This window comes from Drosophila mauritiana, chromosome 2R (genome assembly GCF_004382145.1).
Source record: "Drosophila mauritiana strain mau12 chromosome 2R, ASM438214v1, whole genome shotgun sequence".
Lineage (NCBI taxonomy): Eukaryota > Metazoa > Arthropoda > Insecta > Diptera > Drosophilidae > Drosophila > Drosophila mauritiana.
The window spans coordinates 14,618,804-14,642,625 of record NC_046668.1 but is presented as its reverse complement, the minus strand read 5'-3'; the positions used below and the strand labels follow the sequence as shown (position 1 = coordinate 14,642,625).

Genomic DNA, 23,822 nt, shown 5'->3' with positions numbered 1-23,822 from the left:
ATCACAAATTTTAGCCAATGTTGTTGACAATTTTTGTGTCGCTTGCCACTAATTTTTGTGTTTTCCCGACTTTGTAAGATAAGCAATAGCTTCCGGGCCTTTAATAGCATGTAATTGTGATTGTTAATGGCTAACCGCGATGTATTCTCAAAGATTCTGCCAAATGTCAAGTTGGGCACCCGCTACGACGAGGATGGGCGTGAAGTTCAGGTGAGTGCATCCCATTCTGCCGGGAATTCCCAGCTCAATTTTATTTCCATTGCAGGTGGAACGTCGCGAGGACTCGGATGCCACGGCCAAGGAGCAGGACACTTTCGACATACTGGTGGCAGCCGGATATTATCGGGCCCGCATCAAGGGCTTATCCGCATTCGATAAGGTGGTGGGCGGTATGACTTGGTGCATCGAGTGCTGCGACTACGATGTGGACGTGGACCTCCTGTTCCATGAGAGCCTCTCCATTGGGCAGAAGATGTAATGTATTTCATTGTTAGCTTAAGCATATCAATATTTATATGTCCCCATATCTACAGTGCCTTGGTGGAGAAGATCGTAGCCGTTCTGATTGACATGAAGTGCCCACACAGCCTGGAACCACATCAAGTGCAGGGTCTGGAATTCCTGGCCATACATCCCGTCATCCAGTGGCTAGTTAAGACCTCTGTGAGTAGTCGGAATGACGTACACTTTGGACGATATAATGGAAACTCCTTATTTAGGTGGAAAACCGAGCGGAGCGTGGGCAGCGCTTGAAGAGATTTGCCATCGGCCAGTTCCATAATCACTATCAGTACAAAAGCGACAAGGACAATCTCACTAAAATACGCCTAGCCTCCACAAACATTAAGGCTATACAGGATCTGTACGGACCTAGGAGGCTGTACGAACGCCAAGAAGCTCCTGGTGATGATGATGTGTCCAGGGTGCGTCTTACTCTCTTGGAATACGGAGATCCAGGTCCGACCTTTAAACGCAGCGCTGAAAAAAAGGCGGAACGGGGTCCTGGAGAAAAAGATGAGGTGGGTCTTAGTTTAAGGTGCGCAATATACATATATATATGTAAAAGCATTCTTAATTTTCCAGCTCGATCTGGAGGAGTATCTTCGCAGCTTATCCCTCATCAAAGATGACCCAACGGGCACTCAAAAGCGCATTGATCTTGATCCTACAGCACGGCAAGAGCTTCAACAGCACTATGCTGAATTCAAGCTGGAAATGGAGACGGATGCCCAAGAGTTGAAATCACAAAACCAACAAAAACGTCTCGAGGCAGCCAAAATTGCTCTGGAACATAAGATTAGACGTTACTTCAAGGAAAACGAACAGCTGCAAGATGCAGAAAATGAGCAGAAACAAAAGACCAAGGAAGTGGAGGACCAATTGAATACCTTAAATACTGAGCTCAAAGCACACAAAGATACACAGGATAAAGCAGATCCAAAGTGAGTTGATTAAAACAAGATATAGTACAGTCTTTTATTTAAATGCATATTTTAAGGCTCCTCGAAAAAATACAAAGTTTGCTGCAACAACATGAAGAGCTGAAGAAAAGCGAGGCGGAATTCAAGGAATCCTGTCGCACCGATTTGGCCAACCTTCAGCTGCAAATCGAGTAAGTTAGCAATATTTAACGTAACAAGGCCCATAATGAATTATTATTCTCTTGTTTTTCAAAGTGACCTGGAAGCATTTAGTGCCCAAGACGCGGAAGCACAAGCTGCGGCATTGGCCGGTGAGGAGCAACGTCTGAAGGAGCTGCGCCTGCAGTTGGCAAAGAGGAATCGCGGAATTGTGGCCATTGAACGAAAACTTGATGCCATTCCTGATCGCACAGAGCTGGCCCAATACCAGCGACGCTTCCACGAACTGCACAACGAGATGAGCGGCAAGCATTTGGAGACCAAGCAATATTACACCCTGTACAACACCCTCAACGACAAAAAGCGCTACATGGAAAAGGAACTGGCCCTCCTGAACTCCATCTGCGAAGCGTACAACGAGGGCATGATGAGTCCGCACGGTCGCGAGGACTTTATCCGGCAGTTCGAGTCCATCGTGGACGGCGTAAAGAGTGCCCAGGACAAGGTGCGTCACAAGTACAACGAGGAGCGGATGCGACGCGACGAGCTGAACGAGGAGCTGCAGTCGCTGCTGGAACTGCAACGCCAGTATGCTCTGGCTGTCAAGCAGCTAACCCGCGAGTGCCAGCGCTGCGAGCAGCTGCAACTGCAGCTCAGGTCAATTAGGGGCAGGACCCAGTCCTAACCCGTTTTAACTATTGATTACTAAACACGAAACACTCTTAGCGAATTCGTTCAATAAATTATAACGCTCCAAATAGCCGTGCAATTATCCGGGAATCCAATCAAGCAATCTAAGGTTAGTCAAGGATTTCCTTCGATTTCGCTCGATTCAAGTGTGCACATTTGTCAAGCTCAAGTTCGACCTTTAGCTCTCTTTTGACTCTTATATATTTCACGTTCCAACATATTCGAGTATTTATGGAATTCCTGTCAGTGCGCTGGGTCAGCAGTTTATTTCCATATAGCGCATGCACATGGTACTCCCACTGGCACCTAGAGAAATTTGCATATTTGCGTTGCTGCCGCCAGCACACTATATTCCATTCCATTTGGTGCTCTAATTAATATGCGGCCCGCTTAGTGGCATGCCGAGCAATCAGAGCCACTTCAGGATCCCCATGGTCCAGGGGACTGCAGCTGCTGCTTGCGGTTAATTAATGTCCTTGCACCTTAACATTGAATTCAAGCTGAGCCAATGCAATTACATTTTATTGCGTGGCAATCAATTCCATTCAACAAGTGACATTGAGACGGGTAGCATCAGCATGAGCATGAAAAAAACGTTGGAATTGCGGCCCACTTCCTGTCTCCATTCGTCCACTCAGCCTTCGTCCATTTGGCCAAGATGAATTTGCACCGTATGACAAATACTTAAAGCGCTAGACCTTCGGCAAAGGTTAAACCGCAGTCCTTGACAGACATTTTACAACTAAGTTTATGAGAACTCTGCTCCCGGCTGCCAATGCCTGCTCATTCCACGACCAAATCGGCCTTATCGAACTGGAAACAGACCCATATAGAGCCAGTCAGGCATTCCGCCCATCTACTATATAGCCAGTATAAATATGTGTAAAGTGGGTGCTGGTGGGTTGGGTGGTTCGTAGGTTGGGATTCCCCGACTCTGGATAAAAGTGAAAGCCCATATCCCCGTATCCCGCGTTTCCTCATTTGTATTTGCTTTGGCATTTGCGCCCCTGCAGCACACAAAGGCTGAATGGGAATGGAAATGGGATCGAATGGGGATTGATTGGGGATGCGACAAAGGGGCCACGCACATGAGCCTTGACAAAAGTCAATCAGCATATTTGCTCGATTGGAGGGAGCATGCCAAGCGGATAATCGATTCGCAATGTGTTTGAATAACAAATTACTGGAAATTGTGAATGCGAGTCATTGTAACGACCCCAGGCACCTAAATATGTAGTTCCATCGAACATGGAGTACTTTTTCGGCGAAATCGAGGGATTAAAATGTATATGCAGCTGTCAGTGTCGCCGGATTTCGATTCCCAGCAGCCCGACATCCCAACATCTTGTCATCTTGGAAATCCCGATGCCACTTGTTGGCCTCTGCCATCTTGTTTGGTGAGTGAACTTGCGACTCGAACTATTGAACTTTGGGCTCAAACAATGAACTTTCCTTACTATTTGCTCCTTACAGACTCTTCAGCGTACACTTGGAAAAACTTTCGAAATTTTAGTTTTATAATAGAACTGTTGGAAATATTGAAGGAACTTTTTATAGCTTAACTTTCTTGTAATTATTAAAATTAAAACTTCGAGCTGTTATAAAATTCGTATTTTAACAAAAATTTTTCTAAAATTACTAAGATTATTTCTCAATATTTTTTATATTTAAGAGTGCTAATAATTAAAATTAGTTCCTATAGAACTTTTAAATTGGAGCTCATCCAAGTTAAATCATCCAGTTTTCAAAGCATTACTTGATATTAAACATTTTAGAAATCTCTAACCTGCCCACCCAAAAATTCGCTGAGTGTAATAACACCAAATGCAATAAACTGTGAATCCACAGATGTTCGAGCAAAAACTTTATCCCCCCATTTCAGCCAAGTAAGTGAGGGGAGCAAGCCAATGGGGCAAGCTCGACCAAATAATGTTCTGGCCAAGTTTAATCTAATTTCTGTGGCATGTGAATAATCGTGCCGAATTAGTTGTGTTCGATTTGGTCAGATGTCAGTGCACCTACATATAGTGTCAACAAAGAAAGTGCCCCATCCACATGGCCGCATCCTTCTGCTTGGAGGACAACATGTGTGGCAGACAAGTTTAAATCACGGCAGAACAAAAAGCGAGCACTGCATGCATTAATCAACTTCAGCAAATGAACTAAGCTAGCTCCGGGGCCGAAACCCAAAACGGCACTAGGAATCAATGACCCTGACCCCAGAAGAGCCCATTCCCACATCATCCACGACCCTCAATTTGTCAATGTGTCACATGATCAACCGAAACGAGCATCGGAGCATTGATTTAATTAATTTATGTTTCACGGGCCCCACGGGCCTGGCAACAGTGGACTCTGGGAAACTCTGGCCAGGATGCCGGCCAGTTGGCGTCCTGCTGGCCACCCAGGACATATTCAACAGGTTGGCCAGCTTCCGTGGCGCGTGGAGCACGGAGCGTTGAGCTTTTATGCGGGAAAAGCTCAGCCGAGCCGAAGGCAGCACACTCATGAATGAAAAGCAGACGGACGCGGACTCGGCTGCCAGCAGCTTCAGTTTCAGTGGTCGCCTCTGGTTCTCGTATTCGTTTTCTCGTTCTGGTTGTGCTTCTGTTTCTGTTTTCAGTTTCCGGAGCTCTCATTGCGCCGCCAACCGGGCTAGCGAACGTACACGGCGCGGACTCCTCCGTCGAGATCCCCAAGCACATAGGATAGAACACGAAATCCTCTCGAGATCCCGTGCGCGGCTACGGCACCATTCAAATCGTGGCACACCGAACCGAAAAGGGACAGCCGTCACATTTGATTTGAATTTTAATTCAATAAAAAAAAGTGCAAAGTCAAAAAAAAAAAAAGTAATAATAATCGCATATAAAAAAAGGATATCGCAGCAGGCAGCAACAAATGTAAATGCCTGTCATTTCGAGTCCTCCCCCAAGTTTTCTGTGCGTTGTTCCTCTGCCGTGCGGTGTTTTGTGAAGTCGCGAGGCGTAAAAAATATTCAAATTTCATGTTGAAATTACTGCACGCATTCTTAAATAATCCAATGCCAACACAAGTGTGCAAAAAGTAAGGAGACTCGACTCAAAAGGCGACGCCAAGCGTTTGCTAATAGGATTACGCATCAACTCCCCAGCTGACAGGGTCCAGGATTAGCAGGATCCACTCGCGGCAGAGCGGAGAGCACCCATACCAGCCAGGATAGAAAAGGTACAGCCGACGGGCAACAGGCTGTAATCACAATTGCCGAACTCCAATCCAAGCCACATCACATCACATCGCAGTACACCACACGGCGTATGCGTGATTTCCATGCCCATTCCGATACTGATATCGGTCTGCCTAATTGTTAACTACAGCCATAGGACACACACAGAGCGGCGAATTAATAACGAACTTGGTGCCATATTAATTGGCATCCACGGGGGAGGAGCAGCGATTGGTTGGGGGGTTGCTTCGAGAGGAGCAGTAAACTCCATAAATATCACATTTTATTAAACAAAGCCCGAATCCATTTGCGTTATTGCCTTTACGTGCACGAATGTTAATTGAAGTCACCTCACCTTTTCGGGATGGTGCCAGGTTCACCTGTGCCCCCCGCCCGCCAGCCATTCCATAGCCCCCTCTGCTCACCCCCCACTTGGAACACTTATCATCATGGCAGCAAAACCACCAAAACAGATTAGATAAGTCGATGGTTGCGGGAATGATTAGCGAACAAAGGGGCTTTGCTTGCGGATTTGGTTGGGCCTGTGGATGTGGAGGTGCCTCTGCAGGATGGGAGGAGCACTTGTATGCGGGAAATGAATATTCATAATGAGGCGCCAGTTACACATTTCCCGTCGAAGCATGAAAAGCAAATTACGCACAAAATAATTGACATTAGCATATTTTGTGCATCGCGTACATTGAGTGTATGTATCTGTATCTGCGTGCGTGCGTCTACATCCTGTTTTAGAACATTTCTTTCAACTTGGTTTTTTATTTTCTATACTGTTCCGTTCCGTTCTGTGCTCCTCCTTTCGGATTGCCCCATCGTTTTGATTGAACTTGAAATGCTCCCCTGCCGCAGCCACATGGCGTATACGTGATGCGTCTGAGAGGATTAAACTCAGCTAGCTGGCGAATGGCAAACAGGGGGTGTACAATATATAATACAGCACTAAGTGTTCGGAGTGGGAGCACCGCTTCGCTATACATCTTGAATAAACATTTTTATTCTTTTTTTTTTTGTGCTCTGTGGGAAGCTCCTTTTCTAATTGATCCCCCCAGCTGACAGGCGGAAATGGACAGAAGAGGGACGCAGCGAAATTTGTTTTCAATATGGACATGTGTTTACTTATTTAGGGCTCTTGGTTCCTTGCATCCTCGTCTCCAGCCACTCGGACAATATCATAATCCTGCGCCAGGGGAGCCGGGGGCGAGTGCCCACGATTCCATGGGGCGTAAACTTCACACGTTCCCTCAGTTTCGCTTTACTCGCCCCCATGGTGCCACTAAATCATTTCAAATAAGACACATCGATGCAGAGGGAGAAAAGGTTCAAATTGGTTGGAAATTTAGATTAGAAATGTGATAAATGGGTAGAGTCTTCAAAGTACTCAAAATTCTAAAAACTGCATTTGTGTTTTATGTATTTAATATAAAAAGACCTTAATTCCATATTGATTGCTCTTAAATGAATTAATGTCACAAGTAAATAAAATATACTATATATTTTTTCATTTAGAACTTTATAAACAAGCTTAATGACCTTTTATGTGTTTAAACTTCGCGCTCAATCTGTTCTGATTACAATTAATTTGGTTGTAAAATACTTTTATGCGTTTTTTTTTTCCGTGTGCACACACAGTAGGCGAAATTTATGGCTCGTTAGCAATTTATCCCTTGGAGGAGTCGGAGATCGGGGAAAATTATGCCAGGGGCAGGACGAAAAGTTAGCCTAATTTTGAAGTTGCTGCCAATGCGGTTGCGTTTGACTTTGAGGTTCATGGGTTAATTGCCAAGATATTTTGCTGCAGGACGAGATCCCCCTTCATCCTGCCACATTCGATTCGCTGGCAGAGGAGGGAAAGGAAGATGCAAACATCTAAAGTGGCTTTCCAGCCACATTTTATCAAAGTCAATTCTTATCTGCACGAAAAATTGTTTGCAGCTGAAGTTGATAAATGGATTTACTTTGATTTCATGGCTAAAAATCGATGCAGCCCGGATAGCTAGCTGCCACGGTACAAAGTACTTGTGCTATTTGAATCCCCTTTTGGCCAGAGTCAAATTCGAGACAATGGACCACCAAACTGGCGGTCAAAGACACTGGGACACCCCTACCCCTCTGACTCATCGAAGGATGCCACTTGTGCTGGCCAAAAACCAAAATTGCACTTAAAATTGAATGCTTGGCTGGAGGAGCGTGCAGCTCGCAGATAATCTATGACATAAAATCACGCGACAGTAAGCGCTCCGTAATGCCAGACAAAGGAAAAGGACAAAGGATCAAGTGCAGCTTGTCTATGTCCATGTGGATACATACCTTCTTTGTGGCAGCCACTCGACTGGAAATTACATAAAAAATTTGCGCATTGCCGCTACGTTTTTGCGCTCGTTTTGATTATCAGCCATTGCATTTGCATTTGCATTTTCATTTGCAGTCGCGTTTGAATTTCCATTTCCATATTCAGTGCGAAAAACCCCCATTCGATTTTTTTCATCTTTTCGTGACTCACAGCTGCAGTTTATCCGCAAATGTTGAAAATCTCGCTAGTATTTATCATTTGGGCATCATTAGCTCGCCTTTAAGCGGAATTCCTTTTATTCTTATTTATTTGCCTTCGTTTGCCAAGTGAGAACTTTCTTTACTTGGACAGCTGCTGCTGCTGTCCTTTGAATCCTTGCAGCTCCTCAATTAACACTAGTTGAAGTGCCACGAGTTGGTTGTAGGAATTCTGCTTGATTCGGATTTGAATGTGGATTCAATTTTCTACGAAACAGATTTAAGTTTTTCCTAGAAAAGTAGTTACTGGTGACTTTAAATGTATATTGTAATGATTGAAGCGTTAATTTGAAAATATATTTTATATATAAAAATGAGCAATATTTCCATTTACTTTTTACCTCAAAAAAGTAAAATTTGTTTTTATTTCAGTAAATTTATGTAGTTTTCAATAGCTGTTTATTTAAACGTCATTAACATAATTAAGCCAGGGTTTTCCCAATTTATTCCCAACTTGCATGTGAACTGAGTACATACCTAAGTACTGTTTCAAATTCACACTTTACGCAACTAATTCAAAAAGTTGCCCATATTGAATGGGTTTTCCAAAGGGTCAAAAGTTTTCCAGAACAAAAAAAAAAGGAAGCAGCACACGAGTCCCTTGAGTATTTAAAATGTGTAAAACAAGTAGTTCCCTAAGCATTGCCTCAGCATTTAGGGCTCCTCTCTGATTACCTGCGGATAAAGTTTTATGCATCAACCAGCTTTGCCACGCAATCCTATATCCTAGCCGCTTACCAAATCCTTGCTCTGCAACTTTTGCACATAAGCTACGAGCAGGAGGCGTCCATTGAAAAATTTCTGTTGCCTATCTCGAGGGGCAATGTTGAAATTGGGAACCACAGGCTGTGTGTTTCGTAAGCCAACAATTTTGCATTTAATTGCTTAATTACTGCAGCACGGCAGACATCCCAGAGGCACAGCCCCCGAAGCCCGGAATCCGACTCCTTCTGCTCCTCCTCCTCATCCTCTTGGCCACTAAGCGGCTGGCATTTATGTTAACGTCTCTCCAAGTGTTTTATGGCCGTGCAGAAAGAAACATTTATGACTGCTCCGGTCCCCGGAGGTGCTGCCTTGGGCCTTTTTCCAGCTGGAGTGGGCGTGGCCAGACCACAATTGCCGCCAAGTGGGCGTTTAGGCACTGGGGCCACAAAAACAACTTAAATTCTCGGCCGGATATGAGTGCAAAAGTTGAACTCCTCCTCCTCTGTCCTCCTTGCAGAATCCACCACTTCCTTCGCGTCCGCTGCTCGTCGTGATGATGGTAGTGATGGGCTCGTGCCTTGCGTAGCTGCATTCCCATCCATCCCAAGTCCAGACATCGCTCCAAGCCAGCTATGTGGACCTACATGATGGCTGCCGCCCGCGGAGATCGGGTCAACACGATGATGTCCAACCGGCGACGCCCCGAAACCGAGTCCCCAAAATATGGCTACAAGTAAGTGGGATTCCATTTGCAAGGAACTGTTCTGGGAGAATTACATATTCATTGAAACCATGTTAGCTAAAAATTCTATACCTTACTTTAAAACTACTGCTTTCTTTTGTTTAGTACATTCCAAGAACCTATAGCATTAGCATAGTTAATGCTACTAACTACATTTAGAGTAGATACTATTCAAAGATGCTTCTAGGAACTACTTTATTTCGATACTTAGTACGTTTCTATTTATTCCCCTCCTCGAATGCAGTAACCTTTTACTATTGTTAAACGACATTTCATCTAATTTTACTCGACACTTATCCCTATTAGCCTCTCCAACCGTCCCATGTACCGTACCACCCGATTGGTGGGCCCCGCCTCCTCGGCGCCCGCCCAGCTGCAGCTGCCCTGCGGCTCCCACCAGGCGACGATGGGCGTGGCTCCTCCGCCGCTGGAGGAGATTAGTGGCGGTCTGTTCGCACCCTTCGCGCCCACGGCAACAATAACGGTGGAGCAGGCGGCCACCTCGATTCCGATGGCAGTGGATGGCGAGGTGCACCACCTGCACTATCCGCGTCGCAGTTGGCAGCGGAAATATCGCCAGGGGATTCATCGCCAGCCTGGTGGAGGAGCCGAGGAGGATGAGGACGAGGAGGAGGACGACGGCGACGAGGATGACGAGGATGAGTTCGGTGCTTCCGTTTGCGAGGATAACCCGGAGGAGGCCATTGCACGCGCTGACCACGGCACGCAGCAAAAACAGCACTACCAGCCAAATGCCAGCGATTCCAGTTATGTGGAAAATGGCAGGAAGCTGATACAGGTGAGTTTGCTAAACGGTGGCCAGCTAAACTTATCAGCAGATGAGTTCATTTGGACCAGGGAATATCCCTTAAGTTTTTTAAAAGCCATTTCACATTACTGTGAAAATAAAGTACTCTTTGCAATAAGGATATTAAAATATTCATTACAAATATAATAACGCGATAGTGGCGCGTCTGCAAATCAATTTGCCTGCGTGGCCAACGTGGCGTATGCGTAATTTGATACAAATTTGATATGCTCGCCGATAAACTATGGCCAATAACTGATACATTATGCTCTGGCCCTGCTGTCTCCGCTGTCCCTGGCCACATTTCAATTATGTGGAAATGAAATTAAGTAATTGCTCTAATTGATTGACGCCCCGTCCGTCCTCTGGAGGCGGAATTGGCCCAGTTTTTTCCGAGCTGCGGGCCATGGCAGCTCCGCATTGTCTGCATAGCTCCCCGCAGACTTGGCCATTCCGGGCCATTATATTCCGCTCCAGACAAATGCAAATGAACTGGGCGGACCTTCATAAACTTGACCTTGCCGTAAATCGCGTTTTAATTACTTCCTCTATTGTCACGTAGCCGTGCCATCGCCCCAATAAACCCTTGGGCCCCCCACCAGCTGAATGAATGCCATTTTTGGCTACCCGCAGAAATTTTTATTAGCACGTGTCAATCGACTTAAAATACGCACAACAAAAAACGAAGGGAGGCTTTATATGGAGTTGGGGTATTCATTTTGTGGTCTAAACAGAGCTTGGAGTGATAAGATTTGTGTGGTTTAATTTAGCAAAGTTCATTGTTCTTTTTAATGGTTTTAAAGCATTTCATACCATTTTTAAAACATTTTAAATTGAATTAAGTGCTCTATGCGTTGGGATGAATATTTAATAAGGCAAAACAAATTTTAGTTGATATAAAGTTGGCTCAAAATGAAGGCATTATCTCAATCAAGCTGTCACAACTGATAAATATTATTAGAGCAGCTTTATGCAAATTCCTAATAGGCATTTCCATTTTCCACTTTGAAATGCAAAGCTTTTGGAACAACAAGCAGCTGAGCTGGTGTCCTTTGACTTCCCTATCTTTAATCTTCAACTGGCTCCAACTCTCGCCTTTCAAATCCACACTCTCTCTTAAGTTTTGCTGCACTTCTCGTTTCCTCTGCAATCCTCATCCTCATCAGCAAATCGGAGATCTCTCATGTCCTGTCCAGGATAATTGCATTACTTAGGTTTCCTTATAAAAAGCAAAGAGAGAAGGAAACCAGACTTATTCCGACCCGCAGGGCTATAAATAAGTGAGTGTGTATTTCGGTCAGGGGAGTTGGGTGCGCTTAGCCGGTATGTTGGGGGGAACTCATCCTCCGCCATCGACAGTTGGCCAGCTGGAGCACCCACTAGTGGTGCAAATGGAGGGGAAGCGGAGCGCCAAGGGCGACAACCAATTTGATAGATAAGAGACTCGAGCTCGAGAGTTCCTTTCGCCTCCGCTCAAAGTGAATGAAACCGAGGGCAGAAAAACCAGAAACACAGCACTGTTTCAATGTCATTTCATAAATGGCAAGAGCAACAGCAACAGCAACACCAGTACCAAAAGAAAAACGCAATGAAATAAATACAAATGAAAGGCCCTCGAAAAGCCCCAACCCCCCACTAGTCTGCCCTCCATTTCCCGGACTTTTCCACTTTCATTCCATGCCCGCATATCGTTGTGGTTGACAATGTCGATGGCGATGGCGATGGCCATGGCGTCCAAATATTGGCTTGGTCGCTTGTTGTTAATGCTTTTGAGGTGTGTTCCGAGTGTTTGTCCAGCAGCAGCGGCACAAAAAGCAGCACAAACAACACAAACAGCACAAACAGCTGAGGAAAAGCCAAAGGAAACCCCAAACTGCTGGCATAGTCATTATATAAACGTCCATTACTCAAAAATTGGGTTGGCAGGGGGCGGGGGGTAAAACTTTATAGAATTGGCATTGAAAATATGGCAAGTCTCGTGCCAATCCAAAATAGTTACAAGTCCTCGAGTTGAACAGCCCCGTTGGAGCGGCGCTGTGTATCCTTGTCAGCTGGATCGTCCAGTCATTCAGTCATCCAGTCATCCAGTCGTGCCATTAAACCGATTAATGAACTCTATTTGCCTGGCCATACCTGCGTACGTACACTGCGCGAAATGGCTTAACGAGAAGCAGTTCATTCAATTCGCAGACAAAAAGGAACCAAAACATGTTTAGACTTATACTTCAATAAAAAAATAAATAAGAAAATGAATACATTTTAAATAAGATTTAAATATTAAAGCAGGCAACTAAATGAGTATATATTGTTTTTGTTTGCCTACTCTATAAATATATTAAATACTAAATAAGTCAACGATTTTTCTGCCAGTGTCGATGTTGGCTCGATTGTCTTTGTTGCTGTGCAATTTGAGAAGGCGGCAGGACACTCAACACGATGATGATGGCAATCGGAGAAAGTGCGGGCGGGATGGGAAATGGATAAAGTCAGGGAAACGGGGGAGCGTTGGATGGAGTGCGGAGAAAGGAGAAAGGAGCGAGAACAAACAGCGAAAGTGCGGTCTGTCTGCGGACTTTCCGCTTAGTCAAATTTTTTGCGCCATCGGCAGTTACGAAAAAAACGCGTTCGCAATCGGCAGCTCAGCTCGCAGGCAGTAACTTTGCAATAAATAAATTTAGTAAAAACAAAATAAAAAAACAGAAACAATGCTCGTCAACTAATGCGTTCGGTAAACAATCCAAAAACAAGGCTTAAAAATTGAAGCGGCAATAACGAATAAAAAAAAGCAAAGAAAAACACAAGAACGACAATTGGGTTTCCATGTTGATAAGGGTCACTGCGATTCCCCTCATCTAACTTTTGAGGCTAAAGCACAACAATCAGGACAACGGATTACACATTTTGGCCAGCATTAGTCAGTTTATTAAACGGACCATGCTGTTGTCGTTTGGCCCCCCCAATAAACAGCCAGCTTATGGTCATCGTCATCCAATCTGCGCCGCAATTTGCATAATTTCCCACGTTCCCATCGAAATCACAATCAATATGAACAAATATACAACTAACGGCTGTATCAATAACAAACTAGTGGTGATAAAGTGCACGGGTTTCGAAAAAAGCAATGGGGTTAAGACCATTGAATCCATCAAGTGATAAGATATCGATTTGCTGTTGTTCATCCCAACGCGTATTGAATTTCAACCATTTTATCCCCGGAAATAACTACAAAACGTTTGCTTTTAGTTTAGTAGAAAGTACACTAACGATTGGATTTCGTAAGAACATAAGCTATTCAAGAAATTTGATAGCAACAAGCTTAGGAACTTGAACCCTCTATACGCTTAAATGCAGATCTTAAGTGGAAAGTTGCCTTACAAGTGATATAGTGGGCTAAAACCCATCAAAAAGCTCTTTTCCATTAAAATTTCCTTCAAAAGTAGCTCCCAAACGAGGCGTAACCCTTTAATAAGTCACGTTTTACAACACTGCAGCTTGATTTCCTCGATTACGGGTCAGTTATTTGGCCGTTTACTAACTCGATTTTTATGGTGCAACACCTTGGCTAAGTAATGCTCATATGGGCCGAGCATAAAACGCCGTGGCGCGTGTCATAAACGTTTGATTTGCTTAGCGTGGAGAGCAGCTACCTGGTCAGGTGTTAAATGCCAATGGAATGGGAGATTTCGGCCTAACGGACTTGCAATTATGGAAATTTATTGTGAGTTCCACGCGGCGCCATGCCACATGAATGCCAATCAGTGCGATGGTTGGATGATAATGCCAATGCTGCTTCGCTGGTTCAGTGTTTCGATTTCAAGTACGAGCGAAAAGTACAAAAAAATAATATATAAATAAATAAATACGCCGAAAAGCCGTTCGAATTTTGTGCATAACCTTGCAACTGCTGATGATGAGCTCATTGAAAATCAAAACTATCGACTGGCTATCAGCAGAACTAAACGATCTAACGCACCGGCTATCCGTCAAATTAATTGCAATTAATTTATGGCCAACGGTAGGAGCAATGCGTCGCCTATCAGCCTAATTGAAACCGCGTTGCCATGGCCAATTAAAAAGCGTTTAGACCAAAAAACGACAAACGCCGGCCGGCATCATCAATCTAGTCGATTCAGTTTGCCACCAACTGGATATATACAGCTGAGGCAGCTGAAGGACCAAAGTCACTTGAGATTTCAACTTCATCCGCGGCGTCGACGGTGCAAGTTAATTAATTAAAACGCGGCAGCGCGATGAGCGGCGATGCAAATTAAGAAAATTGCAAAACAGCATTCCGAATTGAATTGACAACGCCAGCTAGCAAACAAGCCACACGCTTTTAACTATTGTGCGGTACAGTGGAACTTGCGCCACACGAACTCGCTCGCATTTCAATCATAGATAATTTGAATATAAGAAAATTCGTCTAAAAACGATTCTCTTAAATTGTCAGTTTCCCCAAGCACTCGTCACAGTTCGTGCTATGCAGGTTCCACTGTGCTTTATTGTGTATGGATGTCGTGGTTTGGTCAGTGGCGACTGCGCTGCCGGCGTCGCTGCTTCGCCTTGGCCAAGTCGAGTGTTTTGGCGGCAGTTATCAGTGCGGGCAGTGTGAACAGTTTGAGAAGTCCGCTCGACGCAACGCAGCGCATGCGCGACGCTGCTGACCAAAAAAACTAACCGTTATTGCCGCCCGTTATTGTTATTTGCCGCAGGCCAAAATCGGAAGTTCTAAGGTGCAAGTGAGAGGGAAGAGAGCAAAGAGCGCAGCGAACGCAGCACGATTTGTATGCGACATTTCAAAGTCAAAGCCATGGTGCAGTCGCTGGATATATCCGCCATAACGGGACAGCAAACAGATGCGGTAAATCCACCTACTCACACACACACACAAAAACATAAGTATGTGGCCTTGGAACCTACTCACAAACACACACACACACGCTGCGGGGGGCGTGGCATTGCATTGTCATTTGCCATTCGCCGCTCAACGAGGCGTATGCGTCATATTTTACCCGCTTTTCCCATCCCCTTTCCACCGCATTTTCCCTTTTTTCTCGAACTAAAGATGGCTTAATGGATTAACCGCTGCCGGCAACTGATAAGCGTTTATTAGACTGTCAAGCACACGCCCTTAATGCACAGAAAGTGGGTGGGAAACTGGAGCGCGGGAATCTTGGAACGTTTAGACTAGTTACACTCCTGGGGAGCATTTTTACATTTTATCTGATGTGTCCTTCAATGCGATCAGTTGTCCTTAAAACCAGCAAGAAGAACCAAAGAATATTTAGGCAATTTATCGCACTAACTAGAAATATTTTATAACTTATAATCAATTTGCATGTTTTTTAGGATAGTTGAGTGAAAATGTTAAGGTAGTTACTAAACTTTAGTACTGACTTCTAGTGAATACTATCAGTGCTATCGCGTTTCATTAATTTCCTTTGCAAACAGCATTGAAATCTGTACATTATTGGTTTTCCAGTTGGCTTTAAATACTACTGCCGCGTCATTCCGCTGGCAGACATAACATAACAAAATTTAAGCACCAAACTTGGATGCTGACCAAGTTTTAATGCGGTTAGAGGGTAAGAAGAGCCAGAAAAAAGAGAGAGAGATACCCATAACCCGAGCACTAAAACGCTTCAATTAGCGAACGTTCGGCGAAACTTTTCGCCAAACTTATGCCAGAACGTCACACCCTTAAACTACACACGAGTACACAGGGAGAATTTATGTGTTCATTGTGCAAATCTCAAAATAAAGAATAAATACTAATATGTTTTCCTAAATATCCCTTAAAAATATGTTATATCTCAATTTTCATACATATGTTAAATTTTGTAATTACATATGTAATTATTTATTATTTATGTTTTTATTTTGTTATATTTTTCGCCGTGTAGGAGCCAAGCAAACGGAGCAAACCCTCCGCTTTAAGACGCACTCTGCAAGCACTGCGCCAGCGTCTGACTAAAAGGAATCGCCCCAAACCGCCGGACTGGTTCCTCGAGAAGTTCTCCAACACCACCAACACGGACAAGATTGGCAAGGGTTGTCCGGCGATGGAGGATGCGGCGCTATCCAGCGAAATACGTGGCTCTAGTGTCCTGTGCAACCGACTGTCCGTCGATCCCACCCTGCAGTCGCATTACAGAGTGAGTGGAGCTTCGGCACAAATAAAAACTTGCTACAATGCTTGATTCCTTTCTCTGGTAGTCGTAGGTAATTGAGAAAGTTGGCATGCAAAATATAGTAAATATAAAAAAAAATCATTAAATAGCTTGAGTTCAATATAATTACAGTTTTATACGTTCTCTTTGAGTAACTAAAGGCAAGAATTATCCCCAAACTAACTTTAAATTCGCCTAAGTGTATGCAACGAAATATTTCCCTTCCAGACATTTTAATTAGTAATTTCCAGTCTGCAGACATTTTAATTATAAAAGTAATTATTTAATAATTGTTTCTGAATGCACATCTTATTTCAGTGGCTGGCCATCGTTTCACTGGCTGTGCTTTACAACATCATCTTCGTGGTGGGACGTGCGGTCTTCTGGGAGATCAATAAGAGTGCTCCCGCCGTTTGGTACACGCTGGACTACCTGTGCGACTTTATCTATCTGCTGGATACGCTCGTCCACATGCACGAGGGTGAGCCACTGACATCCACATCCAAATCCCTCCAACCCGTTCCCCCGTTTCCCCGCTGAGGGATCTAGATTTTTGCGCTTTACCTATGCAAATGAGACCCGCAGTAAGCCGCCTTCAGACAATAGCAAGCAATGCTGTCGACAAAGCCATTTGGCACGCATGCGAGTCCCATTTCTGTCCATGATTCCACACACATACTCACACTTACACACACATATGCTGACGAGTCCTGTGAGCTCTGGATTGTGGGTGTGGTCGTGCTGCCAAATGCAGGGGATAAGCCAACCTTGACATTTTGTACAATAGCAACAAACGCTCTGGTACCGCTTAGTTTCATACGCTACTCCAGCATGGTGCTCCTCATCTTGGCAGGGGTATGTGACAGGATGAAGGATATATGGGGATTTATTACATCATGCTACAAGGAGTTGAAGCTAGTTGTCCCAAACTTTTGCGGATGGTGGTGGTAGCAAACTAACTTGGGCAACTGAAATCAATACAAGCGAATCATCTGAAGATATAATCTGCTATGATTTTGACAGTTCTATACAGTAATTTATGCTTTTCAAACAGAAATAACATTTGTATCTGCCACGTAGAGATAGATATCAAGATATCAAGCCAGTGATATCTTATATAGGGTACTCCTGTTCTGGCCAGCATCCCGTTTAAAATCCAAAGAGCAATAAAAAACACAGTCGCCACATGGCGTAGCCAAAAGCAACCACTGAGACAAAGCCGTAGTCGCCACACGGAGCAAATCTCTAGGTCACCTCACAGCCATAGAACTATGTAAATCTCATTGTTTCCGCTCTCATGCTCCGCAGGATTTCTGGACCAGGGTCTTCTCGTGCGGGATGCCTTTCGGCTGCGCCGGCACTACTTCCACACCAAGGGCTGGTACCTGGACGTGCTGTCCATGCTGCCCACGGACTTGGCCTACATCTGGTGGCCGCCGGAGACCTGCTCCAGCCTGTACCTGCCGTGTCCCGTGATAGTGCGTCTGAATCGTCTGCTCAGGATCAATCGGCTGTGGGAGTGGTTCGATCGAACGGAGACGGCCACGGGATATCCGAATGCCTTCCGCATCTGCAAGGTGGTGCTGGCTATTCTGGTGCTGATCCACTGGAATGCCTGCATGTACTTCGCCATCAGCTACGAAATCGGCTTCAGCTCGGACTCGTGGGTGTATAATCTGAATGGAACGAGGAACAATACGTTGCAGCGGCAGTACATCTACAGTTTCTACTGGTCGACGCTAACGCTGACCACCATTGGCGAGACTCCAACGCCGGAGAACGATGTGGAGTATCTGTTCGTGGTGGCCGATTTCCTGGCCGGCGTCCTAATCTTCGCCACCATTGTGGGTGAGTTGTGAATGAAATGGGTCATTTAACTGGGTTGATAACCTAGAAAATCCCTTTCGGGCTCCCTCAGTTTGCTCGTGTTTACGCAAATATTTCGCCTGATCGTTTAATTGGTTCCAGAGTGACATCTGTGACATCAATGGGTATTAATTTACAGCCACGCACGTCAAGGACCCACACGTACACCCCGACCTTCGCCGACCCACCGACCCACATTATTCATTACGCCTTCAGTTGTGTCCTCTTCGGTGGTTCCATGCCATTTTGTTTTGTTTTGCCGGGTTGATTTGTAGCCGTCACCCGCCATCCTCCACATCATCATCTCCCGCCCATTCTGCTTCTGTTTTTTTTTTTTTTTTTGGCAAACGTGCCTTTTTATCATTTTTGTCGTCCTCCTTATCGCCGCCATTACCGCCGCCCAAATGGGCTGGCGGTGTCAAGGAGTAAGGCACATTCCCGCATTCCCAGCAGCTGCCAGACTCCCCAGATCCCCATCATTTGACTGCCCCATCCCATCGAACTTGCTCTGCAAACAAATTTACTTACTGTGATGAATGCCGAGTTCGTTTGGACAGGACAATTTGACGGGCACACTCGAAGAAATAGATTAATAATATCAGGAAATTAGGCAGGAAATCTCAGAAGAGCAGGACAAGGTTGCATGTCCTTACATACTTACAAAAGTATGAGCTGATATGTGAATTACGTAGGCGCAAAACCCAAATAGTGATGTTGGTTAAATCAAGTAGATTCTATCATGAAATTATTAAATCTATTTAAAATTGAAATATCTTTCTAAGAACCTTGGAATTCCGAATCATTATTGTTGTGCTAAGTAAAACTGTTCATAGCAGACGATTTTGCTTTTAATAGCTCCTTATGTTACTCATTATTTTATTTTATCATGCCAAACATTTATGCAAGTGAAAAATATGACTCGATTCATTAGAGCCTTAAAGTCGACCAAGTGAGATTGAAATTATCCTGAGCTAGGGATTTGTTTTTCGCTGAGTGCCCCTAGGCATCTCCGTCATTTCGTGGAATCGGGCATGTGCGTGTGTGCATTTGACTCCGGCACCGGAAGTGCCGCCATTAGTCGCCTTTGTGCCACGTTATCCGCACGCCGGAATCCATGAGTGAAGCTCCGGCCAGCTTCGGTTTCACTGCGTACCAAGTGGGCGGGCGAACCGGTTATGAAATGGCCAAGATGAATTGCTGCCGCTCCGCTCGTTCATTAACCAAGTTTCCCTAACACACTGCGCCCATTTCCAGGTAACATTGGCTCCATGATCTCCAACATGAATGTGGCCCGCGTGGAGTTCCAGAATCGCATGGACGGGGTCAAGCAGTACATGGCCTTCCGGCGAGTGGGTCACGAGCTGGAGGCACGGGTGATCCGCTGGTTCGCCTACACGTGGTCGCAGAGTGGTGCGCTGGACGAGGAGCGTGTGCTGGCCGCCCTGCCGGACAAGCTGAAGGCGGAGATCGCCATCCAGGTGCACATGGACACGCTGAAGCAGGTGCGCATCTTCCACGACACGGAACCGGGTCTCCTCGAGGCACTGGTGCTGAAGCTCAAGCTGCAGGTCTTCAGTCCGGGCGACTACATCTGTCGCAAGGGTGACGTGGGCAAGGAGATGTACATCGTGAAGCGGGGCAAGCTGTCCGTCGTTGGCGATGATGGCATCACCGTGCTGGCCACCTTGGGCGCCGGTTCGGTGTTCGGCGAGGTTTCCGTGCTCGAGATTGCGGGCAATCGGACGGGCAATCGGCGCACGGCCAATGTGAGATCCCTGGGCTACTCGGATCTCTTCTGTCTGGCGAAACGGGATTTGTGGGAGACCCTGTCCGACTATCCGGAGGCCAGATCCACGCTCACTCAGCGAGGATGCCAGCTGCTGCGCAAGGATGGCTTACTGGATGAGCAAATATTCGCTGGTAAGTTCGATTGCCACATTTATGTATCAAATATTACGTATACGTCATGTGGTTCAGAATGTAAATGGAGGGTACTTTAGACTCCTGATTGATTCTGTTTAAACTGTTTACACAATCTTAAAATATCACAAACACTTTTATCTTTTAAGATTCAACATAAGCTTAAATATTATTTAACTTTAAGATACCCTGAGACTAATATAAATTCCAAACGATTCCATTTCCAGATTCGCAAAGGGTACACGACAGCATCGAGGGCGGCATCGAAAAGCTGGAGCTCTCGGTGGAGAACCTCAACATGCGGCTGGCCCGCCTCCTGGCTGAGTACACGGCCAGCCAGGCCAAGATCAAGCAGCGCCTCGCGAAGCTGGAGATGAAGTGAGTATCTATGGCCATCCTCGCACCTAAAACTTTATCCCCCAACCTTAACCCATCATCCCCCCTTTGCAGTGGCGGCCCTGGCACGTGGCGATTGGAGTGTGAGCCCCAAAGTCGGGCTCGCAGCGGACGACTCTATTCGCTGCAGCCCAAGCGGCGCCCACGTTCGCGACCCGACGCGACTGCCAAGAGCAGCGATGCTGCCAAGCAGAACACGCTGTAAGTCGCCGGAAAACGCGCTGGAAAAGGCTCCGAACCAGTTGCCTACCCCCGCCGCCGCCAGTTCATATCTCCAGCCGAGGCCGGAAAATAGTGATAAATGCATTAAACTTGCAGGAGTTGTCTGGGCGGGGAGATAACCCTTTTGGCCCGCAGCCAGCAGTTTTTTGGGCTACAAAAAGCGGGTAAATCAATTTTTAATTTTTACAATTAGTCTATAGAGCTATAAAGCTGGGAATGAAAATGGGGTGTGGAAGTGGTGCGAGGGAGTTGTTTGTTGCGAACTTTATAAATTTATTAGATGATTCAAAACTGAATGTGCCTCAAAAAGTGTGTGCGTGTGTAAGAGTAAATTGGGTAAAGTGGAGCAGCAGCAGATTATCCCCAACTACGATTCAGTGTATGTACATAAGTTAAGCATAGTCCAATTTTACACACCTAGGCTAGGTTGATTTTTACACACACCGAACCATGTCCATGGATTTGGCGCACCACGATGCAACCAACTGACCGATCCGACGAGGAACATTTCACCTTAACTGACCAAGAACCGATGGACATTGCTGAAATAATTGAATATGGGCGCGGGTGATGCACACCACAAATCGAGAATCGAAGAAAGAAAACGTTAACAACCAAGCTTCCAAAGCTTCCAAACAAAATGCAGAACGCGAAACACAAGGAAACAAATTCAAGAAACAAATGAAATGTATTTTTATATTAGTCCTAGACATTGAGTGTACGATGTATTGTCTATGTGTAAGAAAATCTAAAGCTAACGCAACAGAATAAACGAGAATCGAGTCAAATTATTCGGAGCACTTGTGTCAGCGAAATTCGTATCCGCCGCAAGACTTTGCCCATTTCCACATTTTTCCAGGCGGCGCTTTAATGCAAATCGCCCACAGCCTCCGGCCCCGCGTGTTTTTTTGCCAAAGGATTCTCTTCACAGGATTCCTTTTACTGGCTCTAATGACATCTTCGAGGGCGTTCGGAAAAACATATACCGAGTGGGAACCAGCAACCAGCAACAAAGTCAATAAGTGCAGACGCATTGGGGAGAATGACAGCGACACGCGTTGGCTTTTTAGGTGCGACTTGCCTTTCTTTGTGCGTACAACGCGGCGTATGAGCAATGCCAGTGCCAGTGTTAAAAAGGTAAAATGGGGCAGCAGAGGTGTTACGTGGCTGATTTTACACAGAGAAGTATGTGGCAATACTTAAATATTACATATTGCTCAGCATTTTTAAATAAATTATATTTTGTTAGAAGATTCTAATGCATTTAAATGGTTTGAATTTGACAATATTAAATGCTTATTGGATCTGAAATTACATATTATAATATTAAGTTGCCCGCATTCTAAGCTTCCCACTGTGTATGGGGCACACGGAAGCATGTGGAGCCATGTGGAACCCCAAAACGGTCGCATCATGCCGTAAGTGCAGTAAAAAATCAATTTTGACAAAATGTTGGAAAACACACTCAAAGCCTTAAAAAAAAAAATGGAAATAAGTGTAGGCGAAGTTTGGCCCCTGATGAAAATCATTTGGGCGTTGGGATAAGAGGGCGTGGCACGTGAACGAAACCGATTGTGTGGATGAAGGGGACGGCGGGGGGTGTCGGAAAATGACTGACAATAAAATGTTGACGCAGCCAAAGAGCATTATGGATACAGGGTGCTCGAAGGCGATTGGATTAAGTCGACAAGTCCACGGTTGGGTGGCTCAAGTGGCCCCACTCCAAAGATTCCATTTCACAATAGCACTGGGGATACCTGCTGTTCTCTGCTGGTCTTTATTGAAGGCGGGAGAACCCATATACCATATACATTGGCTTAAGCTGATTGATGCCGAGGGTTTTTCAATTCACACATCTGCATAAAATAAATCCTAATGCGTGTGTGCGCCGATGTTGGTTTTAAGTTTATGGAAAACGAGTGAGTGAGTGAGTTTCCCTTCAAGGATTCTCGCATCAAAAAAATAATGATAACAGTAACAAAACCCATTCGTCGTCTAATGTATTCCACTGTTGTAAAAGTATCTCTAGAGTTGTAAAGCGAATAGGGCCATGTCCCAGACAAATCCGAAACCAAGTGATACGCAATCACTGCGCTGTTTGCACTGCATGAAGGTGATCCGTTGCTCCCGCTACGACACCAGTGAACTGGTGCGCCACATCGAACAGGATCATCCGGAGATATACGCAGTGACCACGGATAAAATCAAGAATCTGCACAAGCTGGCCGCGGATCACGGCATCAGTGAGGAGCGGCTCTCGAAGATTAGCAAGATGACGGGTCTGTCCGAGTCCCAAATGGCCGAAAAGGCGGAGAAATGTGAGAGTTCTCTGCGATTATCTATGATTGTCATTTCGTAACTTCTTCATCGATAGATATGGCCAAAAAGAAGAGTTCTGGTCGCAGTGGTGGGTCTGTCGCCGGTGACCCTGCTGCCGGCAGTGAAGCCTCCTACAAAACTGAGAAGCCCAGCTGCTCGTGTTCACGGCCGGTGGAGAAGTCGATGGCGCATCGAAGGAGCTGCTATCGCGCCTCCATCGAACGCTGGACTCCGGCGGAGGGGCGCATCTTTTGTCCGTGCTGCGCGAGCAGCAGGCGGCCGCTCATCAAGGCTGCCACGGAGATCTCGAACAACGGCTGCTGTGCCGCCTGGGTGGTCTCCTGCTGGCCTCTGTGCTTCCTGCCCTGCCTCATTTCCGCGGACAACAATGAGTACCTGTACTGCTCCAATTGCCGCGCCTTTCTGGGCATCTACGATCGCGAGAAAAGCTGTGTCCAGCCCAGCAAGGAGTTTGTGTCCTGCAGCAAGTCGGTCACGGCACCGCTCAAGAGTCCCACTGAACACCTGTGAAAGGACTTTGAGTGGGCGTAGTACTTATTAAATTGTTTGTGTATACATTTGGCTATGTTTTTTTAATAAAAACAAGTTATTCGATAATATCTACGTCTTAGTATGC

At 45.5% G+C, this 23,822-nt stretch overlaps 3 protein-coding genes across 5 annotated transcripts; all 3 read left to right on the top strand.

Moving 5' to 3' along the window:
• Positions 1 to 18: 18 nt before the first annotated feature.
• On the top strand, positions 19 to 2,349 carry LOC117138517 (coiled-coil domain-containing protein 93). Its single transcript, XM_033300651.1, has 7 exons — positions 19 to 210; positions 266 to 474; positions 534 to 663; positions 720 to 1,019; positions 1,084 to 1,442; positions 1,499 to 1,612; positions 1,677 to 2,349. Exons 1-7 carry the CDS (start codon positions 127 to 129, stop codon positions 2,263 to 2,265), a joined length of 1,785 nt encoding a protein of 594 aa, XP_033156542.1. The 5' UTR covers positions 19 to 126; the 3' UTR covers positions 2,266 to 2,349.
• A 2,471-nt stretch (positions 2,350 to 4,820) lies between these two features.
• Positions 4,821 to 21,657, top strand: LOC117137784 (cyclic nucleotide-gated cation channel subunit A). Of its 3 annotated transcripts, XR_004459167.1 has the most exons (10): positions 4,821 to 5,477; positions 9,260 to 9,475; positions 9,791 to 10,283; positions 16,196 to 16,447; positions 16,781 to 16,943; positions 17,771 to 18,310; positions 19,583 to 20,248; positions 20,476 to 20,626; positions 20,699 to 21,030; positions 21,288 to 21,657. XR_004459167.1 is itself a non-coding variant. In XM_033299408.1 (9 exons), the coding sequence occupies exons 2-9, from the start codon at positions 9,375 to 9,377 to the stop codon at positions 20,847 to 20,849; spliced, it is 2,517 nt and encodes an 838-aa protein (XP_033155299.1). In that variant the 5' UTR covers positions 4,821 to 5,477; positions 9,260 to 9,374; the 3' UTR covers positions 20,850 to 21,657. The 3 variants fall into 3 exon arrangements, 2 of the variants coding, with proteins under 2 accessions (XP_033155299.1, XP_033155300.1); XM_033299408.1 differs by having other exon boundaries at positions 20,699 to 21,657; XM_033299409.1 differs by lacking the exons at positions 4,821 to 5,477; positions 9,260 to 9,475; positions 9,791 to 10,283 and adding an exon at positions 15,079 to 15,153 and having other exon boundaries at positions 20,699 to 21,657.
• A 1,143-nt stretch (positions 21,658 to 22,800) lies between these two features.
• LOC117137288 lies at positions 22,801 to 23,809 on the top strand. Its single transcript, XM_033298662.1, has 2 exons — positions 22,801 to 23,184; positions 23,241 to 23,809. The coding sequence occupies exons 1-2, from the start codon at positions 22,917 to 22,919 to the stop codon at positions 23,714 to 23,716; spliced, it is 744 nt and encodes a 247-aa protein (XP_033154553.1). The 5' UTR covers positions 22,801 to 22,916; the 3' UTR covers positions 23,717 to 23,809.
• Positions 23,810 to 23,822: the final 13 nt, after the last annotated feature.

Excerpts from the sequence above, each read along its gene's own strand:
- LOC117138517 (XM_033300651.1), top strand. The coding sequence starts at position 127 with ATGGCTAACCGCGATGTATTCTCAAAGATTCTGCCAAATGTCAAGTTG. Across the intron at positions 664-719 it reads AGTGGCTAGTTAAGACCTCT|GTGGAAAACCGAGCGGAGCG; the intron begins GTGAGTAGTCGG and ends CTCCTTATTTAG. Across the intron at positions 1,020-1,083 it reads GTCCTGGAGAAAAAGATGAG|CTCGATCTGGAGGAGTATCT; the intron begins GTGGGTCTTAGT and ends TTAATTTTCCAG.
- LOC117137784 (XM_033299408.1), top strand. The coding sequence starts at position 9,375 with ATGTGGACCTACATGATGGCTGCCGCCCGCGGAGATCGGGTCAACACG. Across the intron at positions 18,311-19,582 it reads AATCTTCGCCACCATTGTGG|GTAACATTGGCTCCATGATC; the intron begins GTGAGTTGTGAA and ends GCCCATTTCCAG. Across the intron at positions 20,249-20,475 it reads GGATGAGCAAATATTCGCTG|ATTCGCAAAGGGTACACGAC; the intron begins GTAAGTTCGATT and ends TTCCATTTCCAG.
- LOC117137288 (XM_033298662.1), top strand. The coding sequence starts at position 22,917 with ATGTCCCAGACAAATCCGAAACCAAGTGATACGCAATCACTGCGCTGT. Across the intron at positions 23,185-23,240 it reads GGCCGAAAAGGCGGAGAAAT|ATATGGCCAAAAAGAAGAGT; the intron begins GTGAGAGTTCTC and ends CTTCATCGATAG.